This window comes from Mustelus asterias, chromosome 15 (genome assembly GCF_964213995.1).
Source record: "Mustelus asterias chromosome 15, sMusAst1.hap1.1, whole genome shotgun sequence".
Classification (NCBI taxonomy): Eukaryota; Metazoa; Chordata; class Chondrichthyes; order Carcharhiniformes; family Triakidae; genus Mustelus; species Mustelus asterias.
This window is the reverse complement of record NC_135815.1, coordinates 68,545,023-68,568,972: the sequence shown is the minus strand read 5'-3', so window position 1 is coordinate 68,568,972 and position 23,950 is coordinate 68,545,023. Positions and strand designations below refer to the sequence as shown.

The 23,950-nt window shown below is 41.7% G+C and overlaps 1 protein-coding gene across 7 annotated transcripts in view; it reads right to left on the bottom strand.

The window, feature by feature from the left end:
* Positions 1-5,264: 5,264 nt before the first annotated feature.
* The window catches only part of snx14 (sorting nexin 14), a 175,243-nt gene continuing 156,557 nt past the window's right edge, over positions 5,265-23,950 (bottom strand). For 4 of the 7 annotated variants that reach the window (XM_078230055.1, XM_078230059.1, XM_078230056.1 and 1 more), the window contains 4 exons: positions 20,495-20,586; positions 19,304-19,348; positions 9,164-9,220; positions 5,265-5,578 (listed from right to left, as the gene is read on the bottom strand). In XM_078230055.1, the coding sequence (XP_078086181.1) occupies positions 5,540-5,578; positions 9,164-9,220; positions 19,304-19,348; positions 20,495-20,586 (233 nt within the window). In that variant the 3' untranslated portion in view covers positions 5,265-5,539. The remainder of the gene's footprint in view (positions 5,579-9,163; positions 9,221-19,303; positions 19,349-20,494; positions 20,587-23,950) is intronic. The other 3 variants (XM_078230061.1, XM_078230062.1, XM_078230063.1) reach the window with 1 other exon arrangement.

Here is a 23,950-nt window from a genome sequence, read left to right as displayed (position 1 = left end):
ACATTAGAGAAGTAAAAAAGGATTATAAGACTGGCACCCAACATAAAAGAGAATCTCAAAAATTTTTATAGGCATTTAAATAGTAAAAAGGTGGTAAAAGGAGAAAGGCTAAAGGGAATTTACACATGGAGGCTGGGGTAGTGCCTGAGGATGTATACTTTACATCCATCTCTACCAATATGAGGTAGACACTACACAGGACACGGTGACAGATGAGGAAACTCTGTCCTTAGAAGGGTTCAAAAGAAGGGTTGATGAGGAAGTGTTGAATAGACTGTTGGTACTTAAAGTTGATAAGGGACCAGATGAGATGCATCCAACATGTTGAGAATGGAAATTGCAAGGGCGCTGGCCATAATCTTCCAGTTTTCTCTAGACTTGGAAGTGTCAGAGAACTGGAGAATTGCAAATGTTATACCTTTATTCAAAAAAGTTTGTAAGGATAGCTCAAACAATTACAGGCCAGTCAGTTTATCAGTGGTGTGCAAGCTTCTAGAAACAATTATTCAGGATAAAATTAGCAATCACATGGAAAATGTGGATTGATTAGGAAGAGCCAGCATGGATTTCTAAAAGGGAAGTAGTGTTTAACAAATTTCCTGGAGTTTTTGAAGAGGTAATGCATTGGAAGTAGCGTAATGTACTTTCGAAAGGCATTTTTGTACAGGACCACACAAGAGACTTGTGAGAAAGGAATAAAAGGCACAGTAACAATGTGGATACAAAATTGGCTGATAATAGGAAACATTGTGGATATTTTTTGGATGGATGATGATTTTTTACTGGTGTTCCCCAGGGGCCAGTATTGGGACCCTTGCTTTCCCTGATATATATCAATGATTGAGATGTGTGCAGGGGACAATTTCAAAGTTCAAAACAAAACTTGGAAGTATTGTGAACTGTGAGGAGGACAGTGTAGAGCTTCAAAAGGACACAAAAATTGATGGAGTGGGTAGATAGGTGACAGATGAAGTTCAATGCAGAGAAATGCGAGGTGATGCATTTCTGTAGGAGGATAATGATCAAATATCATAAAATAAGGGTTAAAATTATTTAGGGGTACAAGAGCAGAGGGACCTGAGTGTGTATCTGCATAGATCATTGAAGGTAGCAGGACAAGTGGTGGGAGCAGTTAATAAAGCATATAGTATCCTTTTAATAGGGGCTAGAGTACAAGACAAGGAGGTTATGTTGGACTTATACAAGACACTAGTTAGACCTCAGCTGGAATATTGTGGCACCCAGAACTGTACACAATGGGAAGATTGTGAACAACAAGAGTGCAGAAGAGATTTACAAGAGTAGCTTCAGGGATGAGGAACTTCAATTATGAGGATAGATTGGAGATGTTGGGACTACTCTTCTTGGAGAGAAGGTTAAGAGGAGATTTGATAGAGATGTCAAAATCATGAGGAGGCTGGACAAAGTTGATAGGGAGAAATTGTTCCCACTCAAAAGAATCAAGGACAAGAGGGCGCAGATTCAAAATGATTTGCAAGGGAAGTAAATGAAGTGGGAGAGAAAACTTTTTCACACAATGAGTGATTTGGGTCTGAAATATGGTGAAGGCGGGTTCAATTGAGGCATTCAAGAGGGCATTAGATCATTATTTGAATAGAAACAATGTGCAAAATTATGGAGAAAAGGCAGGGAAATGGCACCAAGTCATTGCAGACAGAATGGGCCAAATGGCCTCCCTCTGTGTTGTGACAATTCTGTGATAATTTTCAACTAGATAAATAAATAGATCAAAACTCAGCTAAAATTGAAATGGGTAATGATTACTCAGTGCAACATGAATCAACTAAAAGACCGGGAGTGGAGGATGCTATAATTTACCCCAGTTTGTAAAAACTCAGTTTAGGAACTAGTTCATGGAGGAATTATGTATTGTGTGCTTTACAGACAGCTTGGTACAATAAAGGTCAATGCAATCTTGAAAAATTGGAAAATAAAATTGTATGCAAAACTGAAGGATACATTTTTGCTGAAGGCTGCAAATTTTGACACTATATTCAAGGGATTAGCATGGAAAGTAAGGCCTGGGAAACAAGCAACTCCAACATTTTCCAGGAGGATGGGGTCATTTCAGGCAGGAATATTAGCTTAGATTCATACTACCCCTTTTAAAATTCTTTTAAGTGAACTCTTTCATTTGTAAAGCTGAATATTTATGCAATATTTATGAAATATTCTTAGAACCATTCACTCCATTTACAAACATTAATACACAACAGAAATCAACATCAAGAAAGGCACAAACCTTCATGACTTTTAATGGCAGTCACGTCTATCCCTTCCAGTGGTCTTGTTGGATCACTTGAACATACTGGATGAATATCTCAAATGCTACAGCTTGTTTTAATTATATCAAGGATTGCTTTAGGAAACATAGGAGCTCAACAGATACAATTACTTTAATATATAATCAAGGGAAGCTCCAACAATCCATATTATTTATTTGAATTCTTGACAATGCATTGTGTTTTAAGAAAATTCTGACCCAATTCAGGGTGGTAGCAAGAACCACTCTGGATTCCCATTTCCCTTGACGTATGATTAATGTTCACACTGCTGGGTTGATTGTGAAAAACCGTGAAATGTTAACATGATCTTCACTGGGTTCCAGAAACACTGCAAATCAGCATACATCACAATGTTTTTTTAAAAAATGAATCTATGGTCATTTAATTCTGTGATATTGTACAGTGTATTCCTTGTAATATTTAAAAATTATAAAGGAAACCATAACTGTAAATTTACAATCATGTATGAACATAATCCGTGTTTTGAGAATTCAGAATTTTTTCCACAACTCCACTACCTGCATTATACCGCTAGATGCAAAAAGCACACCAGGTCACAGTTCTATATGAATACTGACTGCAGGACGTAGTGAAAGAAACTGCAAACAATTTTCATTTTTGTAGTGATTCGTAAAATGCCCCATAGCACTTCAGAGGTCAAAGAGAAAAATGGATGTCAAACCAAAGATATTATTAAATCAGGTGAGATAGATAAGAGATTAAGGTCTTAAACGGAGAGCAAATGGAGTAGTTCAGGAAACTTCTGTAGAGCCGAGGAAGCTGAAGAAACTGCTGCTGATGATTAAATTGGGGCACAAAAGAGGCCCAAGTCTGAAAAATGGGAGTATTCATGGAAGATGCGATCGGAATGGGGGTTACTGAGATAGTAAGTTTCGAAATCATGACTGCATTTGTACACAAAGATGAGAATTTTAAATTTGAAGCACTCGGGTACCAAGAGCCAATGTAGATAAGCAAGGTCAGGGATGACCGATGAGCTGAAATCAATATTATAGTAAAAGAACAGTAGAATGTTTGAAGGGATTTAGGAAGTATATCTTTTTAGTTTTATGTATCTTGATTTTGAAATAAATTATGTGCATCAAGTGCTGCACTCGCTTGACAATGATAAATGCTAGCTGATGAATAATCAGTTATTAATTATGTTCGTAGCATAATCATAGTTGTGATCAAGCAGTAATCCCATCTCTCAATTTGACTAGTAGACAACAGCAAACGTTTTTTTCTTTTAATGTTTTTTAATCCAGAGGTACTTTGGTCATTGTTTACATTAAAGGTTGTTTCTTACTGATTGGACCACAATCCATGTTATGAGCTTGAAATGTTTCAGTTTAATACTAACCGTATTGTTATCCTCAATAACATCTGGGAACCTCTAACAAAATTGGGAGAACTGTCCCACAGACTAGACAAACAACAACCTGACAAAGCCATATTCACAGAGTTATACGTTTCAGCCATTGTCCCAGAATCCTCAATTGTCAACCCTGGTCATTGAACTCTCCCACCACAGCAGAACAGATAGTAGAGGTGGTGGTGGTGCACTGGTATACAATCTAGATGTGGAGATGCCGGCGTTGGACTGGGGTAAACACAATAAGAGTTTTAACAACACCATGTTAAAGTCCAACAGGTTTATTTGGTAGCAAATACCATGGTATTTGCTACCAAATAAACCTGCTGGACTTTAACCTGGTGTTGTTAAAACTCATACAATCTGGATGCAGTGGCCCTGGGAATCTTCCACACCCCATGAAATCTCCTGGCATCAGGTCAAACATGGGCAAGGAAACCTTTGGCTGATTATCACCAACCGCCCTCTTTCAACTGAAGAATCAGTGCTGCTCCATGTTGAATGCCATTGGAAGAGGAATTGAGGGCAGCAAGGGTGAAGAATGTACTATGGATAGGACTTCAATGATCATCAATAAGACAGGCTCAGTAACACTAGTGCTGACCAAACCCTGAAGGACATAACTGCCATATGGGAACTTCACAGGTGGTCAGAGAACCAACACATGGGAAAACCTACTTGACTTCATCTTCATCAATTTACCTTCACACATTTATCTCCTCATGACAGTATTGGTAGAAATGACCACTGCGTAGCGTTTATGGAAACAGAGTCCCCTCTTCACTCAGAACAAACTCTATTCAGTTGCTTAGCACTACCATCAGTGTTAAATGGGGTAGGTAAAACTGGGCATCTATGATGCACTGAGGGGGCAGCATCAGCAGCAGAATAGTTACACAACCCCATACTGCCTCGTATATCCCTCAATCTTCAATGAGATCCATAGAAGAACATGCTAGGAGCATCACCAGGCATATCATAAAATGAGGTACTAACCTGGGAAGCAACAAGACACAATTTCATGCATGCCAACAGCTGAAGCAGCACACAAAAGACAGCTAAGTGATCCAATAACCAACGGATCAGACCAAATCTCTGCAGTCTTACCATTTCCAGAGGTGGACAATTAAACCAACTGACTAGCCCCAAGCTGAAAGTGGGCAAAGCCCAGAACACCATTGCAAAAGACAAGGCTGAAGAATTTGCAATCATCTTTAGCCAGAAGTGCCGAGTAGATGATCATCTTGGCCTCCTCCTGAGATTCCCACCATCACAGAAGTCAATCTTCAGCCACTTCACTTGACATGATCCTGGCAGTGCAGTCATCTGCTCACACCACTTGTGGGCTTCTGTGCATATTCTATTATGCATTGTAAATTCAAATCCAGTGCTTTCAAGGTCACAGGCCAGCCACATTCTGTGTGCATCAACAAGATTGACATATTGTCTACACATCAATCTCGGATGTCTGGATCAGATTAAAAAACAAAGCACAAATTTTGCTTAACTCAGTCGTCTAGGGCTTTAGACCTAATGCTCAATCCATCTACAGATAAAGTCACTGGATTATCTGGATTTCCATAAACAATGATGCAATATCCTTTATTGGTGTGGTGTTGTGGAACGCACACAGATTTAGAAAAGAAATCAGCATTTTTCAAATAAAATTAATATGTTGACATTTACAACACAAAAATTTCATAAAATTAATGTTCACATTTACTTACACACAAGTTTCACTAAAGACATTCAGTATTTATACACATAATTCTGCGGTGTACACACAGCATGGTTCTATTGCACTCCAGCTCCTACAAAAAAAATAGAGGGTCTCTGAGGGAAATGAGTAGAGTATTCTTCACTTCCACATGGAAGTTGATGCTGTCTCTTTCTGCACCTGTAATATACAGAAGACCATTCAGACAATACATTTCGAAGCAGGCACAGGTCACAAGTGTACTTGGAGCAGAGATGTTTTTAGCTGTCACTCTCATGATTTCAGCCCCAATCAATAAAATCACAAGGCCTCAGGAACAAAATCACACACTACTGGACACGGAATTGCCAGCTTAGAGACCAAACTGGAACTGGCGTCGGAATTTGTGGCCCCTTGCTATGATTGCCATCCAAAGCACTATGTTAGGACTCATTAAAAAAAGCTTTAGTGTGTTTGTGGATCATGCTGCACCTGGCTTTGGAGCTCTCAGTGCTATACTGGATTGAAGTGCAAAAATATTACATTTACCAAACATCCCTAACTATAATAACAATCAACATTTCAGAAAATATCTTTGCTGCCTCTTTTGATCAATCCCACTCATCTTCAAAATCTAATTAACTGCTTTGTTGAGGCATCCACTCCACATTCATCAATATCCTTGAGATCATAAGCCCTGGCAAACAATCTCCATTCCACTCAGTTTAAAGGCTGAATTAGTTCATTCTGATATCCTCCGTAACTTCCAAAGGATCAGAATCCTGTTTACAATTCTACAAGCGATTGTTTGTGTCTCTTCTGCAATGCTCATCAATGGGTACCACCTCTTACATTTGATGACTCCATATTGGTCACAAAGAGAAGCAAAGATGAGTGAGGCCACTTTGGCCCATTTACCTCCATCTTCTTTAGAATCGATTGGCACTGCCAACACAGTACCTAGCTTCTTTCTGAATGACTCCAGATTTTGATCCCACCATTTAACCTGGAACCCTTCCAAGTAATGACAATACCCTGCGTATTGTTCCCAAACTTGAACTTGTATTATTCTGGTTTGCATCGATCAATCTTGTCCTTTAGACATGGTTTGGGTTGAAATAGAATATTGGATTCACCTCAATTTAGCATCTTATATATCTCAAGGCCACACTCATTTGTCTATTTCAAGTGCTGGCAGATGAATTTACGAGAGAGTTCAGGTGTTTCTAATGTATCGGTGTGGACTTGATGGGCAAAAGGGTCTCTTCTGCGAGTCTTCTGATGATTCTATGAAAAGACCCATTTCTCATACGAGGACCTTTCCTCATAACTGACTCATGGAATCACCTTAGCCACACTTTATACTACTTGGGCCTGGATATGATTAGATTTGCACTCAATCAACATGTCGCCTGATTACCGATGCTACACCACCTCTGGCTTATGCTCTACTGATCTAACAAGATAACTCAGCATTGGTTATTTTGTTGAATGAGGTCTGCAATGAATGGACATGGATCTCTCCCCAAGCTGGTTAACATCATTCTTCAAGTATATACTTCTTCCAATGTTTATCAGCTTAACTACATCAAATGAAATTCAATGCATGTGCAAATTTTGACTAGACCCATCATCAGTAACTCGATCTCCTGCATGCCAAGTAGCTGCGAACGAGCATTACTTTTCTGAATCAAGCCTATTGATGTGATTGGAAATGGTAGGAGCCCCAGCACAAATCCTCAGGGTATTCCATTTGGCCTGACATCACTTCACAAACTATTGCCCTTCATTTCTCCTCTTTCAGAGAATTCCTCATCAACCTTCAAACTTTACTTTAAACTCATGTTGACTTTCATATAACAGAAATCTATGTACGCAACAGAATAGAACTTGGACATTCACTTAGTGTGCCATTTCCTCAAAAGGTTTAAAAGGGTTAGTCAGGCAGGATCGGCCTTCCTCAAAACACAATGGGTGCCCATTACCTAGTTTAATTTCACATAAATAACTTTCAATTTACTCCATTATTCTGATAGTTAGTTCGTTAGCCAGATTATTACTTATGGCAAACATTTTCAAGCTATAAATTGAATTATCCAACAATTTGATTAAGCAATGTAAGCAATGGCAAAATTATTGAAAGCTTAGCAATATTAGAATTTGCATTAAGAGTGGATAGTATCAACATTCTTGACTTTGTAATCACAATTGACCCTAAACAAAACTGCAATTCTTTCTTGAAACCCAAGTCCACCAAGGCTTTAAACTGCACTCCCACAGCTGAGGGACTTCTTCGGACATATTTCCAGTTGTTAGGAGAGAAGAAATGCTTTCCCTACACAATGTAATCGTTCTCATCTTGTTTCCAAACCAAACCATTTTATTGATACCACTCCAGACAATGATACTTAGAAATTTTCTATAATTTTCCCCATGCGTAAACACTCTTCTGCATCCTCAGAGTTGAAATAAGAAAGTGTTTCGCAGAAACTCAAAATTGTGGAACTCTTCATCTTCTCTAGGTTTCCCCTTTCTCTGGCAATCTTCAGGTTTTTAATCCCTATGTTTGGCATCACGTTGATCACAACCATTCTATGTAGATGTCAGTTTTTTTCAACAACTGTGGTGATTTCTGTACTTGCTGTCCCAAAAAAAAAACTTTGAAATGATTCCCCTCCCTGATCTAGGCCAGAATTTGACACAGATGTAAGGCAAGACAATGTTGGGCAATCCATCCCATACAATTTCTGTACAGCCTGCTGGCCGCCCCATGGCAACCTCCAATTGCAGCTATATTGGAAATTTATGAGAGTAGAATCATGTTTAATATTCATTTTGCATTATGTAGTTTTGTTTTGGTTCAGATTAACTTGCCAGGTAAATCACATTACCCAGTGCTCACTAGATCCCTAAAATAATATACTGTGAACCCATCTTAAAAAGGACAAAGAAACAGCAGACAATATATGACAGAGTGGCTGGAAGGGCAAGCAAGTGACAATAGGGATGCGTTCTGGACACTGGAATACATAAAGCAAGTGGAATAATGAATAATAAGAATGAAGAGAGAGTGACACAATCTCCAACACTAAAGGTGACACAAACAGGTTCAGGCAGATAATGCATCCAAGGTCTTACCTCGAGCAATGACACAAGGGATCCACTATTGTGTTACATAGATCTTGTGCAATTTATGGTCAGACACAGGGAAGGGAGAGAGAAACCTTCAGAGAGAGGGAGAGTTCAGACATGCAAGATGAGACAGAAGTTTAGCCATTTTTTGATATTTATGTAAGCATCTGAACTATATATGTGAAAGCACTAGTGAGAAAATAGTGAGCCATACAAATGGAGAGGGAGATAGTGGTTCGACACACCATAGAAATTTACAGCATGGTCCATTATAACTATCCAATCCAAAATGAATCCTACTGCTTTCTATATTCTATTGCTTCAAAAATACAGCTTTAATTCCCTTAAAAGATGCAATCCTGCCTCACCAAGGCATTCTCTGCTTAACAACTTTGGACAACAAGATGATCCCTCATTGCTGACTCTTTTCAATCTGAAGAAATAGACTTTGCCTATTCACCATCAGAACCTTTCATAATTTAAATATGTCCTATTAAACCTTCTGTAAAGATTCTGCTCCAACCAAAATGGGGATAAATCCTCTCCTCGAAACTCAAGTAATAGTAGACAAGGAGATAGTGTGCTCAGGCTTTCAAAAATCTGAGAAAATTACATGGTTCCAACAAAATTAGGTGTGTCCACCCCTGCTCTTACCTTACTGAGTTCTGGAAACAGCTCCTGCAGTACAATGTCCAGCAGTACATATGTCAGCTGAAATAAAAGTAAACTGAGTAAGTAAACACTGAACCATATTGTGGGGAACTGGCTGCAATATTAAGTCACCTCTAGTAACCAGCCATGAGGCTATTTAGTCTCATCCCAAATATGCTGTCCCAACAATGGCCTCATTCAGTAGAGCAAACTTGAACTGACAGCATCACTTCAAGCATTTGTCAAATAAATCATCATATAAATATGTTAAATGTGTCACCATATAAATATTTGTTAAAGGCATCAACATACAAATATTTATTAAATATGTCAACACATTAAGTACATTGCCATAAATGAGCAATCATGTTTAACAAACCTGTTAAGGGTGTAACTAACAGAATAGATGAGGAGGAACCAGTGGATATGGTTGGTATATTTAGATTTTCAGAACACCTTTGATGAGGTACAACACAATAATTAGAGCACATGGGATTGGGACTACCAGAAAACAGAAATACATGTGTCATTCTCAAGTTGGCAGGCTTTGACTAGCGGGGTACCACATTTGGACCCCAGCTATTCACAATCTAAATCAATGATTTGGATGTGAGGGTTAAGTTTGTCAATGAAAAAACTAGATGGAAGTGCGAGTTTTGAGGAGGATGCAAGGACTCTTCAAGGGGAATTGGAGAGGCTAAGTGAGTGGGCAAATATTTGGCAGATGGAATATAATGTGGGGTTATTCACACAGTTCCAGAATAAGGGGAAGGCAATTTAGGACTGAGATGAGGAGGAATTTCTTCATTGAAAGTAGTGAATATTTGGAATTCTCTACCCCAGCGGGCTGTGGAGCCTCAGTCAGCACGTTGAAGACTATCCTGTGATACCTAAACACCTCTAATTTGAGCCTCTTGAACATTCCCAATTTTAATTGCTTTCCCGTTGGTGGCCATGCCTTTAAGTACCCAAGTCCTCAGCTCTGGAATTACCTCCCTAATCACTGTACCTCACTTCCCTTTAAGGCTTTCCTTAAAATCTACCTCTTTGGATAAGCTTTTGGTCTTTTGCCCTAATATCTTATGTGGTCCAGTGTCATGTTTTGCTCAATAACAATTCTGTAAAGCACCTTGAAATGCTGTATTGTTAAAAGGTCCTACATAAAGACAAGGTGTTGCTCTGTCTTCAGTTGCCTAAACCTCACGCTTTAATTCCCTCCCTAATTCTCCTCTGGAGTATTGTGTACAATTCTGGTCACGACTCTACCGGAAGGATGTCGATGCATTGGAAAGGGTGCAGAAGAGATTTACCAGGATTTTTCCTGGTTTGGAGGATATGGACTAAGAAGAAAGGTTGAACAAACTTAGATTGTTTTCATTGGAGCGTTGGAGGATGAGGGGGAAACCTGATAGAGGTTTACAAGATTATGACAGGCTTGCATAGAGTCAAGAGAGTCTTTTTCCCAGGATCGAAGGGTCAATTACTCGGGGGCATAGGTTGAAAATGAGAGGGGGAAAGTTTAAATGAGATGTAAGGGGCACGTTTTTCCACACAGCGGGCCTGATTTTACCAAACTTCGTGCCCGTTTTCGGGCACGAAATCGTGGTAAAGTTGGGTGTCGAGGCTTGAACGCGATCTGCACCAGAATCCGAGCAGATCGCACCTTTACCGACATCCGATTCGGGTGCGGGTCCGGCCCGTGCCGAATCGGGCGGCGCGACAATTTAAATGCATTTGCATGCATTTAAAATCAACTTAATGAACCGCGCACCCAACTCTACCGCCAAATCCCACTTTACCGTCTTCTGGCCCAATCCGCGTCCATGCTGTTACTGACCTGCAAAATAAAAGTCTGAAGTCGCCGCTGCAGCCTCCGAAGAGCGGGGTCAGAGACTGCAACTGGTCGGGGCGGGAGGGGGTGTGACGTCTCATCCCCTGGGGGGGTGGGGGGGGGGGGCAGCTGCCAGTCTGCAGCCGATGACTCCTGGCACCATCACTGGTACACTACCAGCCACAGATTACTCTTCCCTGCAGGGGCAAGAGAGCGGGAGAGATGGCTGTGGCTGGTAGTGTACCAGTGATGGTGTATCCCTTTACACTGTGGAATTGGCCGATTCTGCTTCATCTTCTTAGCGAGGAATCGCTTCATCCTGAAGGTTTCGTGGGATGGCATGGCCGCACGTCCACTCCGGCAGGAGAGATCAGCCGCAGACTGGCAGCTGAACCCCTCCCCCAGGGAATGATACGTCACACCTCCTCTCCCCCCACCAGGGGATGATACGTCACACCCTCTCTCCACTCCGCCCCCCCCCCCCCCCACGGGATGATACGTCACACACACACCCCCCCGACCAGAGGATGAACGTCAGAGAGCCGCTCTCTCCACTTTGTTTTTTTTTGCGAGCCCGGGCGCGCTCTGTCAGATTTTTTTCAAACTGCGCATGCGCAGTTCAGGGCTCCGATCGGTCCACCAGCGCTAAGCCCCGCACACGGCGCGAATCGGACCGGAGCCGTGCGCTGCAAAGAGGATTCCAGGCGCGGGTCTATTTGACGCCCAGATTCGGCACTTAGGCTCAAAATGGTAAAATTCCCCCCAGAGGGTGGTGAATGCCTGGAACGTGCTGCCAGCGGTGGTGGCGGAAGCAGATTCTATAACAATGTTCAAAAGGCATCTGGATAGATACATGAATAGATCATAGAATCATAGATCATAGAAACCCTACAGTACAGAAAGAGGCCATTCGGCCCATCGAGTCTGCACCGACCACAATCCCACCCAGGCACTACCCCCATATCCCTACATATTTTACCCACTAATCCCTCTAATCTACCCATCCCAGGACACTAAGGGCAATTTTAGCATGGCCAATTAACCTAACCCGCACATCTTTGGACTGTGGGAGGAAACCGGAGCACCCGGAGTAAACCCACGCAGACACGGGGAGAATGTGCAAACTCCACACAGACAGTGACCCAAGCCGGGAATCGAACCCAGGTCCCTGGCGCTGTGAAGCAGCAGTGCTAACCACTGTGCTACCGTGCCGCCCAATAGGCAGGGAATAAAGGGATATGGACTACGTAGAGGCAAGAAAATATTAGATTAGAAAGGCATCTGTATCGACACAGACTTGGTGGGCCAAAGGGCCTGTTCCTGTGCTGTACTGTTCTTTGTTTCAAGCTCCTCAACCTCCCTCTCCTCAGAACCAACCTAGTTCGTTGTTATTCCACCTTCCCCTCCTTTTTGCCTTCTTTCTTTATTGCTTTTTAAGTGTTAGAGGCACTAGGAAAATGCAAGATGCTGATCCTGAAGTGGTAAAATTTATCTTCCAAGCGGACCCATTCCTAAATATACTATTGGACTAACAAGGCAACCAACTACATGAGGAGCAATTCTCTCAAGTCAGACAGAGAATATGCAAGAAAGTTGAAAGTTGAGATAAACAGCTACACAGTAAAACTGACCTTGTAGGATTTAAAAAGGAAGATAACTTTAACCAATTGTGTTATACATGTTGCAGGTAAGTGAACAAAGATTTAATAGAATGCACAGACTTTGAAATGGAGGCCCAATTTTATCGAACGCCAGCCAATACTTAAGCTACATTCTTGATCCAAGCAATACCATAACACATTTATAAACACAAATTATTTTCTGGATTACCCGCCTCATGTAAAAACCCCAGGTAAATGTAACAAGAGGGTCAATCTGCAGAAATGACATTAGGATTATACAGGTAATATCAATACAGTTCAGTATCATTGAAGGTTAACAACCCTCCAGTATGCATTCTATAGCTGTATTTGTAAATAATTAAATAACTGTTCAAAAAGATTTCCATGTGTACATTATTATGTTCTGATGGTCACCACTGATGATCATTGCTCATGCCAGTATTTGTATCCATGGACATTAAAAAAATTTTAAACTATGAAAATTCTGCAGTATGCTTCTAAGCTATTGGAATACAATGAAGATCTAAGAAAACAGCACTGCAGTTTGGGCTGAAATTTTGACAAAGTAACATGTAAATGACCAAAGTGCATGGGGTTACAATGAGACAGAGTTTTTATGATTCACTACAGGATAACAAGGAATGCTACAAAACTCAAAAATGTAAACTAACTTATTTAAAAGCAGGACTAAAACATTACTAAAAGTGAGCTGATTACAGAAACAATGAAAACAAGGAGTCAAGAGCAAATGTTGTCTTCAGATGAAGGTGGATATCCTCTCATTCTCAATCCTTCCATCAAAGGGAACAATTTCTCCCCATCTCGTCTGTCTCGACCCCCGCCCCCATGATTTTGAATGCTCTATCAAATCTCCTCGCAACCTTGTTAGGGTGCTGGACCTGAACCCCAAGGTACATTATGAAGCCAGGGTAGATCCTTACAATTTTTCTATTCTGGCACAAAGAGGAGGATGGGATGCCTCTCTAAATCAATTTTAAAGAGGGAATAAATAGACATTACTCAGTTCCCTTTTTAAAATCAGAGATATTCTGCCCACTAATTTATTTCATTTTTTGTTAAAGGAAAAACTTTTGCAAGAATCAGAGTGGTTACAACATAGGAGGCTGTCATTTGGCCCATCAACTCAGTGTTGGCCCTTTGAAGAAGCCATTTCCCTGTAGCCCTGCAAAATTTCCTTTTCAGATAATGATCCAATTCCCTTTTTGTAAGTCTCAATTGAATCAACCACATTCTCAGGCTTGGCATTTCAGATCCTAACCACTTGCTGTGTGAAAAAAGTTTGTCCTTATGCTGCCATTGCTTCTTTTGTCAATTACCTTAAACCTGTGCCCTCTCGTTTTCGATCCTTCCATCAATGTGAATAATTTCTCCCCATCTACTCTATCTACATCCCCCCCCATGATTTTGAATTCTATATCAAATCTCCTCTCAACCTTGTTAGGGTCCTGGACCTGAACCCAAAGAACAAAGCAAATTACACCACAGGAACAGGCCTTTTAGGCCCTCCAAGCCTGCACCGACCATGCTGCCCAAGTGAACTTAAACCCCTTACCCTTGCGGGGACCATATCCCTCTATTCCCATCCTATTCATGTATTTGTCAAGACAACCTTTAAAAGTCACTATCGTATCTGATTCCACTACCTCGCCCGGCAGCGAGTTCCAGGCACTCACCACCCTCTAGGTAAAAAACTTGCCTTGTACATCACCTTTAAATCTTGCCCCTCGCACCTTAAACCAAAGCCGAGATATTTGAATCATCGATAGTCACAGGTGAGGTGCCTGAAGATTGGAGAGTGGCAAATTTAATTGAATTTTTTGAAGGGGTAACCAAGAAGGTAGATGAGAGCAGTGCAGTTGATGTTGTCTACATGGACTTTAGCAAGGCCTTTGACAAGGTACCGCATGGTAGGTTGTTGCATGAAGTTAAATCTCACGGGATAAAGTGGTAAACTTTTAACATTTAAGAAAAACTTGGACGGGTTCATGGATGAGAGGGGTTTGGAGGGATATGGTCCAAGTGAAGGTCAGTGGGACTAGGCTAAAAATGGTTCGGCACAGACAAGAAGGGCCAAAAGGCCTGTTTCTGAGCTGTAATTTTCTATGGTTCTATGGGATCCAGGGCGAGGTATCTAAATGGATACAAAATTGGCTTCTTGACAGAAGCCAGAGGCTGAATCATAGAATCCTACAGTGCAGAAAGAGGCCATTCGGCCCATCGAGTCTGCACCAACCACAATCCCACCCAGGCCCTATCCCCATATCCTCACATATCCCTCTAATACCTCTAACCTATGCATCCCGAGACACTAAGGGCAATTTAGAATGGCCAATCAACCTAGCCCTACTGGTTGTAGAGGGTTGTTTTTCAAACTGGAGGCCTGTGACCAGCGGTGTGCCTCAGGGATCAGTGCTGGGTCCACTGTTATTTGTCATTTATATTAATGATTTGGGTGAGAATATAGGAGGCATGGTTACTAAGTTTGCAGATGACACTAGGATTGGTGGCATAGTGGTCAGTGAAGAAAGTTATCTCCAATTGCAACGGGATCTTGATCAATTGGGCTAGTGGGCTGACGAATGGCAGATGGAATTTAATTTAGGCAAATGCGAGGTGATGCATTTTGGTAGATTGAACCAGGGCAGGACTTACTCAGTTAATGGTAGGGCATTGGGGAGAGTTACAGAACAAAGATCTAGGGGTACATGTTCATAGCTCCTTGAAAGTGGAGTCACAAGTGGACAGAGTGGTGAAGAAGGCATTCGGCATGCTTGGTTTCATCAGTCAGAACATTGAATACAGGAGTTGAAATGTCTTGTTGAAGTTGTACAAGACATTGGTAAGGCCACACTTGGAATACTGTGTGCAATTCTGGTCACCCTATTATAGAAAGGATATTATTAAACTAGAAAGAGTGCAGAAAAGATTTACTAGGATGCTACCGGGACTTGATGGATTGAGTTATAAGGAGAGGCTGGATAGTCTGGGACATTTTTCCTCTGGAGCGTAGGAGGCTGAGGGGTGATCTTTTCCCAAAGGTAGGGGAGTCTAAAACTAGAGGGCACAGGTTTAAGGTGAGAGGGGAGAGATACAAAAGTGTCCAGAGGGGCAATTTTTTCTCACAGAGGGTAGCGAGTGTCTGGAACAAACTGCCAGAGGTAGTAGTAGAGGCAGGTACAATTTTGTCTTTTAAAAAGCATTTAAATAGTTATATGGGTACGATGGGTATAGAGGGATATGGGCCAAATGCGGGCAATTGGGATTAGTTTAGGGGTTTTTAAAAAAAAGGGCGGCATGGACAAGTTGGGCCGAAGGGCCTGTTTCCATGCAGTAAACCTCTGACTCTCTGCTCCCTACTAATTGACTCTTCAACCCTGGGAAAAAGCTTCTGACTGTCCATTCTGTCCATGCCCCTCATAATCTTGTAGACTTCTATCAGATCGCCCCTCAACCTCCGTCGTTCCAGAGAGAACAAACCAGGTTTCTCCAACCTCTCCTCATTGCTAATGCCCTTCATACCAGACAACATCCTGGTAAATCTTTTCTGTACCCTCTCCAAAGCCTCCACATCCTTCTGGTTGTGTGGCAACCAGAATTGAACACTATATTCCAAGTGCAGCCTAACTAAGGTTCTATAAAGCTGCAATGTGACTTGCCAATTTTTAAACTCAATGCCCTGGCTGATGAAGGAAAACATGCCATATGCCTTCTTGACTACCTTCTCCACCTGCGTCGAGAGACATTATGAAGCCAGGCGAGATCCCAACAATTTTTTTAATTCTGGCATAAATATGAGGATGGGATGCCTCTCTCCAAGTGTGATTCTACTTACTTTATCGAAACAAGAGTTATTCATAATAGTTTACATTTGGGTCAAAGAAAATGAAGTAGCTTAACTTTTAACTGTTGCACAATTTTTAAACATGAAAAGAAACAACTCTTAATTTCTAACTTATCAGTATTTCAGTTCCAAGAAAGAAAAAGTTTTCCCATAGACTTAAACCCCACTTCAAATACAATGAGCAAACTCAGGCACACTTGCTTTAAATTGTGGTAATAGACATCCAGAGAGACTTTTCACAGACAGTGTGAGAGAGCAAGCTGCTTGTAGGCTTCTATCTTTAAACTGCCCTCTCCTGCAACTGAACACAGAAAGAAACTTTTTCTGTTACAAACCTAGCTCCTCCCACTTCTGGCGTCACATGACGATATGACCCTGTATACCCAATTCACCTTCAATTAATTTAATCAAAAAAAACTTCAGGGTCCTCTAGTTATAAACAAACAACAATCAGCTTCACTCCAAGTAAACACTACAGGATTAAAATGAGTAATTATTCTGCCTTCCAGCATTTGCTGTATTCCCTCCAAACTTCCTGACTGCTTTGAGAAAAAAAACTTTAAACATGCTATATATCAATAGTACGGTATCATCACAACCTTCTCACCTCCAGGGAAAACAGTCCCAACTTCTCCAATCTTTCCCCACAAATGTAATTCCTCATCCCTGATACCAATTTCATGACTCACCTCCAATACCTTCACATCTTTCCAAAGATACGGCACCCAGAACTGGATGTCATACTTCAACTGAGGATGAACCAATGTTTTATGCAAGTTTAACTTAACTTACTTGCTTTTGTATCCATGCACCTATCAATAAAGCCTAGGATACTGTACGCTTTGTCAACTGCCACCTTAAATGATTTATGCACATATACACCCGGATCCCTCTGCTCCTGCACACCTTTAAATCTATACCTTTTATTTTATATTGTCTTTCTGCATTATTTCTACTAAAATGAATCATCTCCCACTTCTCTGTATTAAATTTCATCCATATTAAATTTCATCCATCACTTGTCCATCCATTCCACCAACTCGTCCATGTTCTTTTGAAGTTCTACACCATAGTTCACAATACTTCCAAATTTTCTATCATGCGCAAATTTGAAATCATGCCATGCATACCAAGGTCTTGGTCAAAAGAGCAGCAGCCCCAACAGCAATGCTTGGGAACAGCACTACAAAACTTCAAGTCCAAAAAACAAGTGTTCACCACTATTCTTTGTTTCCTGTCGCTCAGTCAATTTCGTATCCATGTTGCTGTTGTCCCTTTATTCCACAAACTCTAATTTTGTTCACAAGTCTGTGTAGCACTTTTAAGTGTCTTTTGGAAATTCGTGTACACCACATCAACAGCACCGTCCTCATCAATCCTCACTGTTAACTCAAAATGTCTCATTAAGCAAGTTTAGTTAAATTCAATTTTTCCTTTAAATCCATGCTGGATTTCCTTAATTAACTCATTTGTCCAAGTGGCTATTAATTTTGCCCCAAATTATTTGTTTTTAAAAGCTTCCCCACCACCAAGTTTAAACTGGCTGGCCTATATAGTTGCTGGGCTCATAATTACACCCTTTTTGATTAAGGGTGCAACATTTGCAATTCTCCAGGCCCCCTAGCCCAAGGAAGACTTGGAAAATTACAGCCAGTGCCTCCACAAATTCCACACTCACTTCCTTCCGTATCCTCGGATGCATCTCATCTACTACTAGTATCCTATCAACCTTAAATACAGAGAGCCAAACCAATGCCTCATCAATTTTAAACCCTTCAAAAAGGTCCAGAGTAGTTAAGGCAAACCATGTTCCCTTAGAAGCAGGGACGCAAGAAATTATCATGGGGAATAAGGAAATGGCAGTGACACTGAACCAATATTTTGTTTGTCTTCACAGTAGAAGATGCGACATGGTGGCACAGTAAGCACTGCTGCCTCACAGCGCTAGGGACCCGGGTTCAATTCCGACTTCGGGTGATTGTCTTTGTGGAGTTTGCACATTCTCCCCGTGTCTGCGCGAGTTCCTTCCAGGTGCTCTGGTTTCCTCCCACAGTCCAAAGATGTGCAGGTTAGGTTGACTGGCCATTCTAAATTGCCTCTTAGTGTCAGGGGGATTAGCAGGGTAAATATGTGGGATTGGGGCCTGAATGGGATTGTTGTTGGTGCAGGTTCGATGGGCCAAATGGCCTCTTTCTCCACTGTAGGGGTACCCTGATTCTATTCTATGAATACCAGAAATAGTGGGTAACCAAGGGGCTAATAACAGTGCGAAACTTAAAATAATTTCTTCACGTTGGAGAAATACGAGGCACTAAAACAAATACCCAGGGTCTGATGGCCTATATCTAACGGTTCTAAAGGGTGTAGCTGCACAGATAGTGGACGTACAGGTTCGATTTTCCAAAATTTCCTAGATTCTGCAACAGACCCATCGGATTGGGTGCTAGAGGCATCCCCAACACTGAATCCCCCAGTATCAACATCCTGGGGGGTTACCATTGATCAGAAACTGAACTGGACTAGCCATATAAATATTGTGGCTACAAACGCACATCAGAGGTTGGGAATTCTGCAGAGAGTAACTCACCTCCAGATTCCCCAAAGCATGTCCTCTATCTACAAGGCTCAAGTCAGGAGTGTGATGCAATATTCTCCACTTGCCTGGATAAGTGCAGCTCCAACAACACTCAAGAAGCTTGCCACCACCCAGGACATAGGAACCTGCTTAATTGGCACCCCATCCACCAACTTCAATATTTACTCTCTCCATCACCAATGTACAGAGGTGGCAGAAAGTATGACCAGCAAGATGCACTACAGCAACTCACCAAGGCTCCTTCAACGGCACTTTCCAAACCAGTGACTTCCACCACCTCAAAGGACAAGGACAGAAGATGCATCAGTTACCACCACCTGCAAGGTCACCTCCAAGTCACTCAGCATCCTGACTTGGAAATATATCCTCATTTCCTCATCGTCGTTGGATCAAAATCCTGAAACCCTCCCTAAAAGCACTGTGGGTGTACCTACAACACATGGGCTGCAGTGGTTTAAGGTCATGATGTGGAGATGCCGGCGTTGGACTGGGGTAAACACAGTAAGAAGTTTAACAACACCAGGTTAAAGTCCAACAGGTTTATTTGGTAGCAAGAGCCACACAAGCTTTCGGAGCTCTAAGCCCCTTCTTCAGGTGAGTGGTTCACTCACCTGAAGAAGGGGCTTAGAGCTCCGAAAGCTTGTGTGGCTTTTGCTACCAAATAAACCTGTTGGACTTTAACCTGGTGTTGTTAAACTTCTTACTGTGGTTTAATCTTCTCAAGGGCAAGTAAGAATGGGCAGTAAATGCTGGCCTAGCTGGTGATGCCCACATACTATAAATGAATAAAAAGGACTAGTGGACATAAAGAAGAACCATTATATGCATATTCTTGGATTTCCAAAAGGGCATCTCAACACAGCCCAAATGCCTCATAAAAGGCAAATGACACAAAGGTGAAAGGACAACAGCCTAAGGATATATAAAGAATTTGTCTCATGAACGGTGTCTACTCTGGAATTGCAAAATTAAGTTTTGTGAATTAGTTATTAGGAAAATATCTGAAGAGACTTAAATAGTGAAAACCACCTGATTTAGATCCAGCTCATAGTGACCGCCATCATCTCAATGCATCTTTTGTAGAACAAGTGTGGACAATTTAATTCAAGACTCCACTGAAGGTTAGCTGAACCATAATTCAACCTAATCCAGTGCAAGAGCCCCAGGAATAGCTGCTTTGGAGAAAATAATGCATTGGTTGAGATAAGCACTATTAGAAATAGTATCAAGTAAAGGGAACTACACTTTGCAGTTGACCATGCTGTACTTGACAAGGGGGCTAGTACAATGCGGGTAGATAAATTGAAGAAATTCCACGCGTATAGCCATAGTGCTCATCGTATGTTGCTTGGCAGCCAATCTGTATTAGTTATTCAATGTGTGCAGTAACTTGAGACACAGACTTAAACTGATGCACGCAAACCTGTTTGTTGAGCACTGGCTGCTGCAGTCCTTCAAACAGTAGTCTAACTCCTTCATACTTCGCTTCTTCCCCAATGCACTTCACAAAGAAATCTGCCAAGTAAAGGAACAGCTGATCACTGCTTTGGAATCAGGTTTGAAAAGATGAGCAATACTCAGGTACATTCAACATAATTGCTACCAAAATAATACATAGCTCACATTGGCTATGATCAAATCTCAGGTCCAATACAAATACAAGCAAATCTAAGTAGTTGATATGCTCTGCTGAAATAAAATTCTTTAAATAATCTCCTTTTCGAACCTAGAGCTATTTGGGTGGACTCCAGTACTTCCTGACGTGTGTTGAGTTCCTGCAGAACATTTCGTGTTGTTGATGTCAACTGTGCCAGAGGCAGGGCTAGATAGCTTCTTGATTTACAAGAGGGTGAAAGATGTAGGCAGGAACGTGGAGTTGAAGTTACAAGTGGGTCAGCCATGATTTTATGAAATGGTGGAGCAGGCTTGAGGGGCCGAGTGGCCTACTCTGTGCCTAATTTATATGTTCGCATGTAGTGGAAGGCACAAAACAACAGTCAGGCACTTGCTGGTGAAGAAGGTTCAATATCTGCAATTGCAGGGCAACCCTAGCAGTCAGAGATTGCCCCAGTCTTGGAAGTCCATTAAATCCCATCTTGAGGCAGAGTGGTCAGAGAGCTGAATTGTTCACTATTTTACAGAAGTGTTTTGGAAGTGAAGCACATTCTACTCCTGATAATCCAATGTCATTTGTGTGCTAAAACTGAGTTATCCCAAATTTAAAATTATGCAACACGAGCTAGGTTACCACCATACGGGAAATAAAAGGGTGAAATAATAAGCAGAAATATTCGGCCTATAGACAAATAGACGGGATACAACTTTAATTGAATGATTCACTTAATTACCTTCTTTTAGACTATTTTAATTCATCCCACAAATATGAAACACAAAAACAACTGATACAAAATTACTCTCAAACATTATTTGACAAAAATATTTCATCTTGCAATGAATTTACTAATATTTGCTTTTCTTGGCTTGACTTTAATTATATTGATAATGTTCAGTATGATTTCTACTAATCATTCACTACATCCTCAGTGTCACTCTCGAAATCCTCAGGATCAACGTCTACATCCACACCTATTTCCTTGGCATGTTTCATAGCAAAGGCAGCATATGTAGTATCACTCTTTACATTTTAAGTGTCAATGTCTGCATTTTGAGAGTCTGTAGAATGGCACACATTACAAGTTCTTCCCAGAGTCAAAATGAGATTTCTTCACGATCCTACTCGAAGGTTATCTTTTTCTACTTTTTCAAGAAGTGTTTTAATTTTGTTGTCGTTTTCAAAAGAGCAACATTCAGTGCATCAAATCGATCACTTAGTGGGGATAATTGTCCTTCATTTGTGCAACACATCGAAAGTGGCTCTTTTTTCCCCACTTTGTTGCACCCAATATTCATATGCCTCTGATTACTGTGGGGTGACAGTGACTTAGTGGTATTAGCGCTGGAGAAGTACTACAGAAACCCAGGATAATGCTCTGGGACAGAAACAGAAAACACTGGAAAATCTCAGCAGGTCTGACAGCATCTGTGGAGAGAGGACAGAGCTGAAGTTTAGAGTCTGAATGACTCTTCGCCAGATCGGATGTTCTGGGATCCAGGTTTGAATCGCAACATGGCAGATGGTTGAATTTGAATTCAATTAAAACTCTGGAATAAAAAGTCTAATGATGACCATGAAACTTGATCTTTGTCATAAAAACCAATCTGGTTCACTAATGTCCTTTTGGGAAGGAAATATGCTGCCCTTACCTGATCTAGCCTACATGTGATTCGGACAATTAACAGCCCTCTGAAACTGCCCAGCAAGCCACTCAGTTGTGTCGAACCACTAAGAAGTCTCAAGGAATGAAACAGGACTGACCATCCAGCATTCATCTAGGCAATGACAACGGCTCTGTTGTCCCTGCAAAGTTTTCCTTGCTAATATCTGGGGGCTTGTGAGAAAAGTGGGAGAACTGTCTGACAGACTAGTCAAGCAACAGCCTGACATAGTCACACTCAATGAATCATAACTTACAGGCAATGTTCCAGACACGACCATCACCATTCCTGGGTTTTTCCTGTCCCACAGCAGGACAGACCCAATAGATGTGGTGGCAGCACAGTGGTATACAGTCGAGTTGCCCTGGGAGTCCTCAACGTCAACTCTGGATCCCATGGAATCTCATGGCATCAGATCAAACCCCCTACTGGTTGTGATGGATCGCTGCCACAACTCAGTGATGAATCAGTACTCTTCCATGTTGAACACCACTTGGAGGTGGCGAAAATACACTCTGGGTTGGAGACTTCAATGTCCATCACCAAGAGTCACTCGGTAGCACCATTACTGAGCATGCTGGTCAGGTCCTGAAGGATATAGCTACTAGACTGTTCTGCAGCAAGCAGCGAGGGAACCAACCAACTCGAGGTCAGGTCAGAGTGTCTGTCCTTGACATCAAGGTCACATTTGACCGAATATTGCAGCAAGGAGCCCAAGCAAAACTGGAGTCAATGGGAATCAGGAGGAAAATTCTCTGTTGGTTGGAATCATACCCAGCACAAAGAAAGATGGCTGAGGTTGGTGGAGTTCAGTCGTCCCAGCTCAAGGGCGTCACTGCAGGAGCTCCTCAGGGTAGTGTCCAAGGCCCAACCATGTTCAGTTGCTTATTCAATGACGTTCCTTCCACCATAGGGTCAGATGTGGGGATGTTCACAGATGGTTATACAATGTTCAACACCATTCACTACTCCTCATTACTGATGCAGTCCATGTCTAAATGCTGTAAGACGTGAACAATACCAGGCTTGTGATGTTCATGCCACACAATGACTATCTCCAAACAGAGAGAACCTAACCGTCACCCCTTGATATTCAATGGCATTACCATTGCTGAATCTCCCAATATCAAAACCATGGGAAGTTACCAATGACCAGAAACTTAACTGGACTAGCCATTTAAATACATTGGCTACAAGAGAAGGTCAGAGGTTAGGAATCCTGCAGCGAGTAACTCACCTCCTGACTCCCCAATCTACAAAGCACAAGTCAGGAGTGTGATACAGTACTGTGCCCTTGCCTTGATGGGTGAAGCTCCAACAACACTCAAGAAATTCAACACCATCCTGGGCAAAGCAGCTCACTTGACTGGCACCCCATCCACATACACTGACTCCCTCAACTACCGAAGCACAGTAGCAGCAGTGTGTACCATCTACAAGGTGCACTGAAGGAACGCACCAAGGCTCCTGAGACAGCACCTTCCAACCCATGACCACTACCGTCTAGAAGGACAAGTCTGTGTGGAGTTTGCACATTCTCCCAGTGTCTGCGTGGGTTTCCTCCGGGTGCTCAGGTTTCCTCCCACAGTCCAAAGATGTGCGG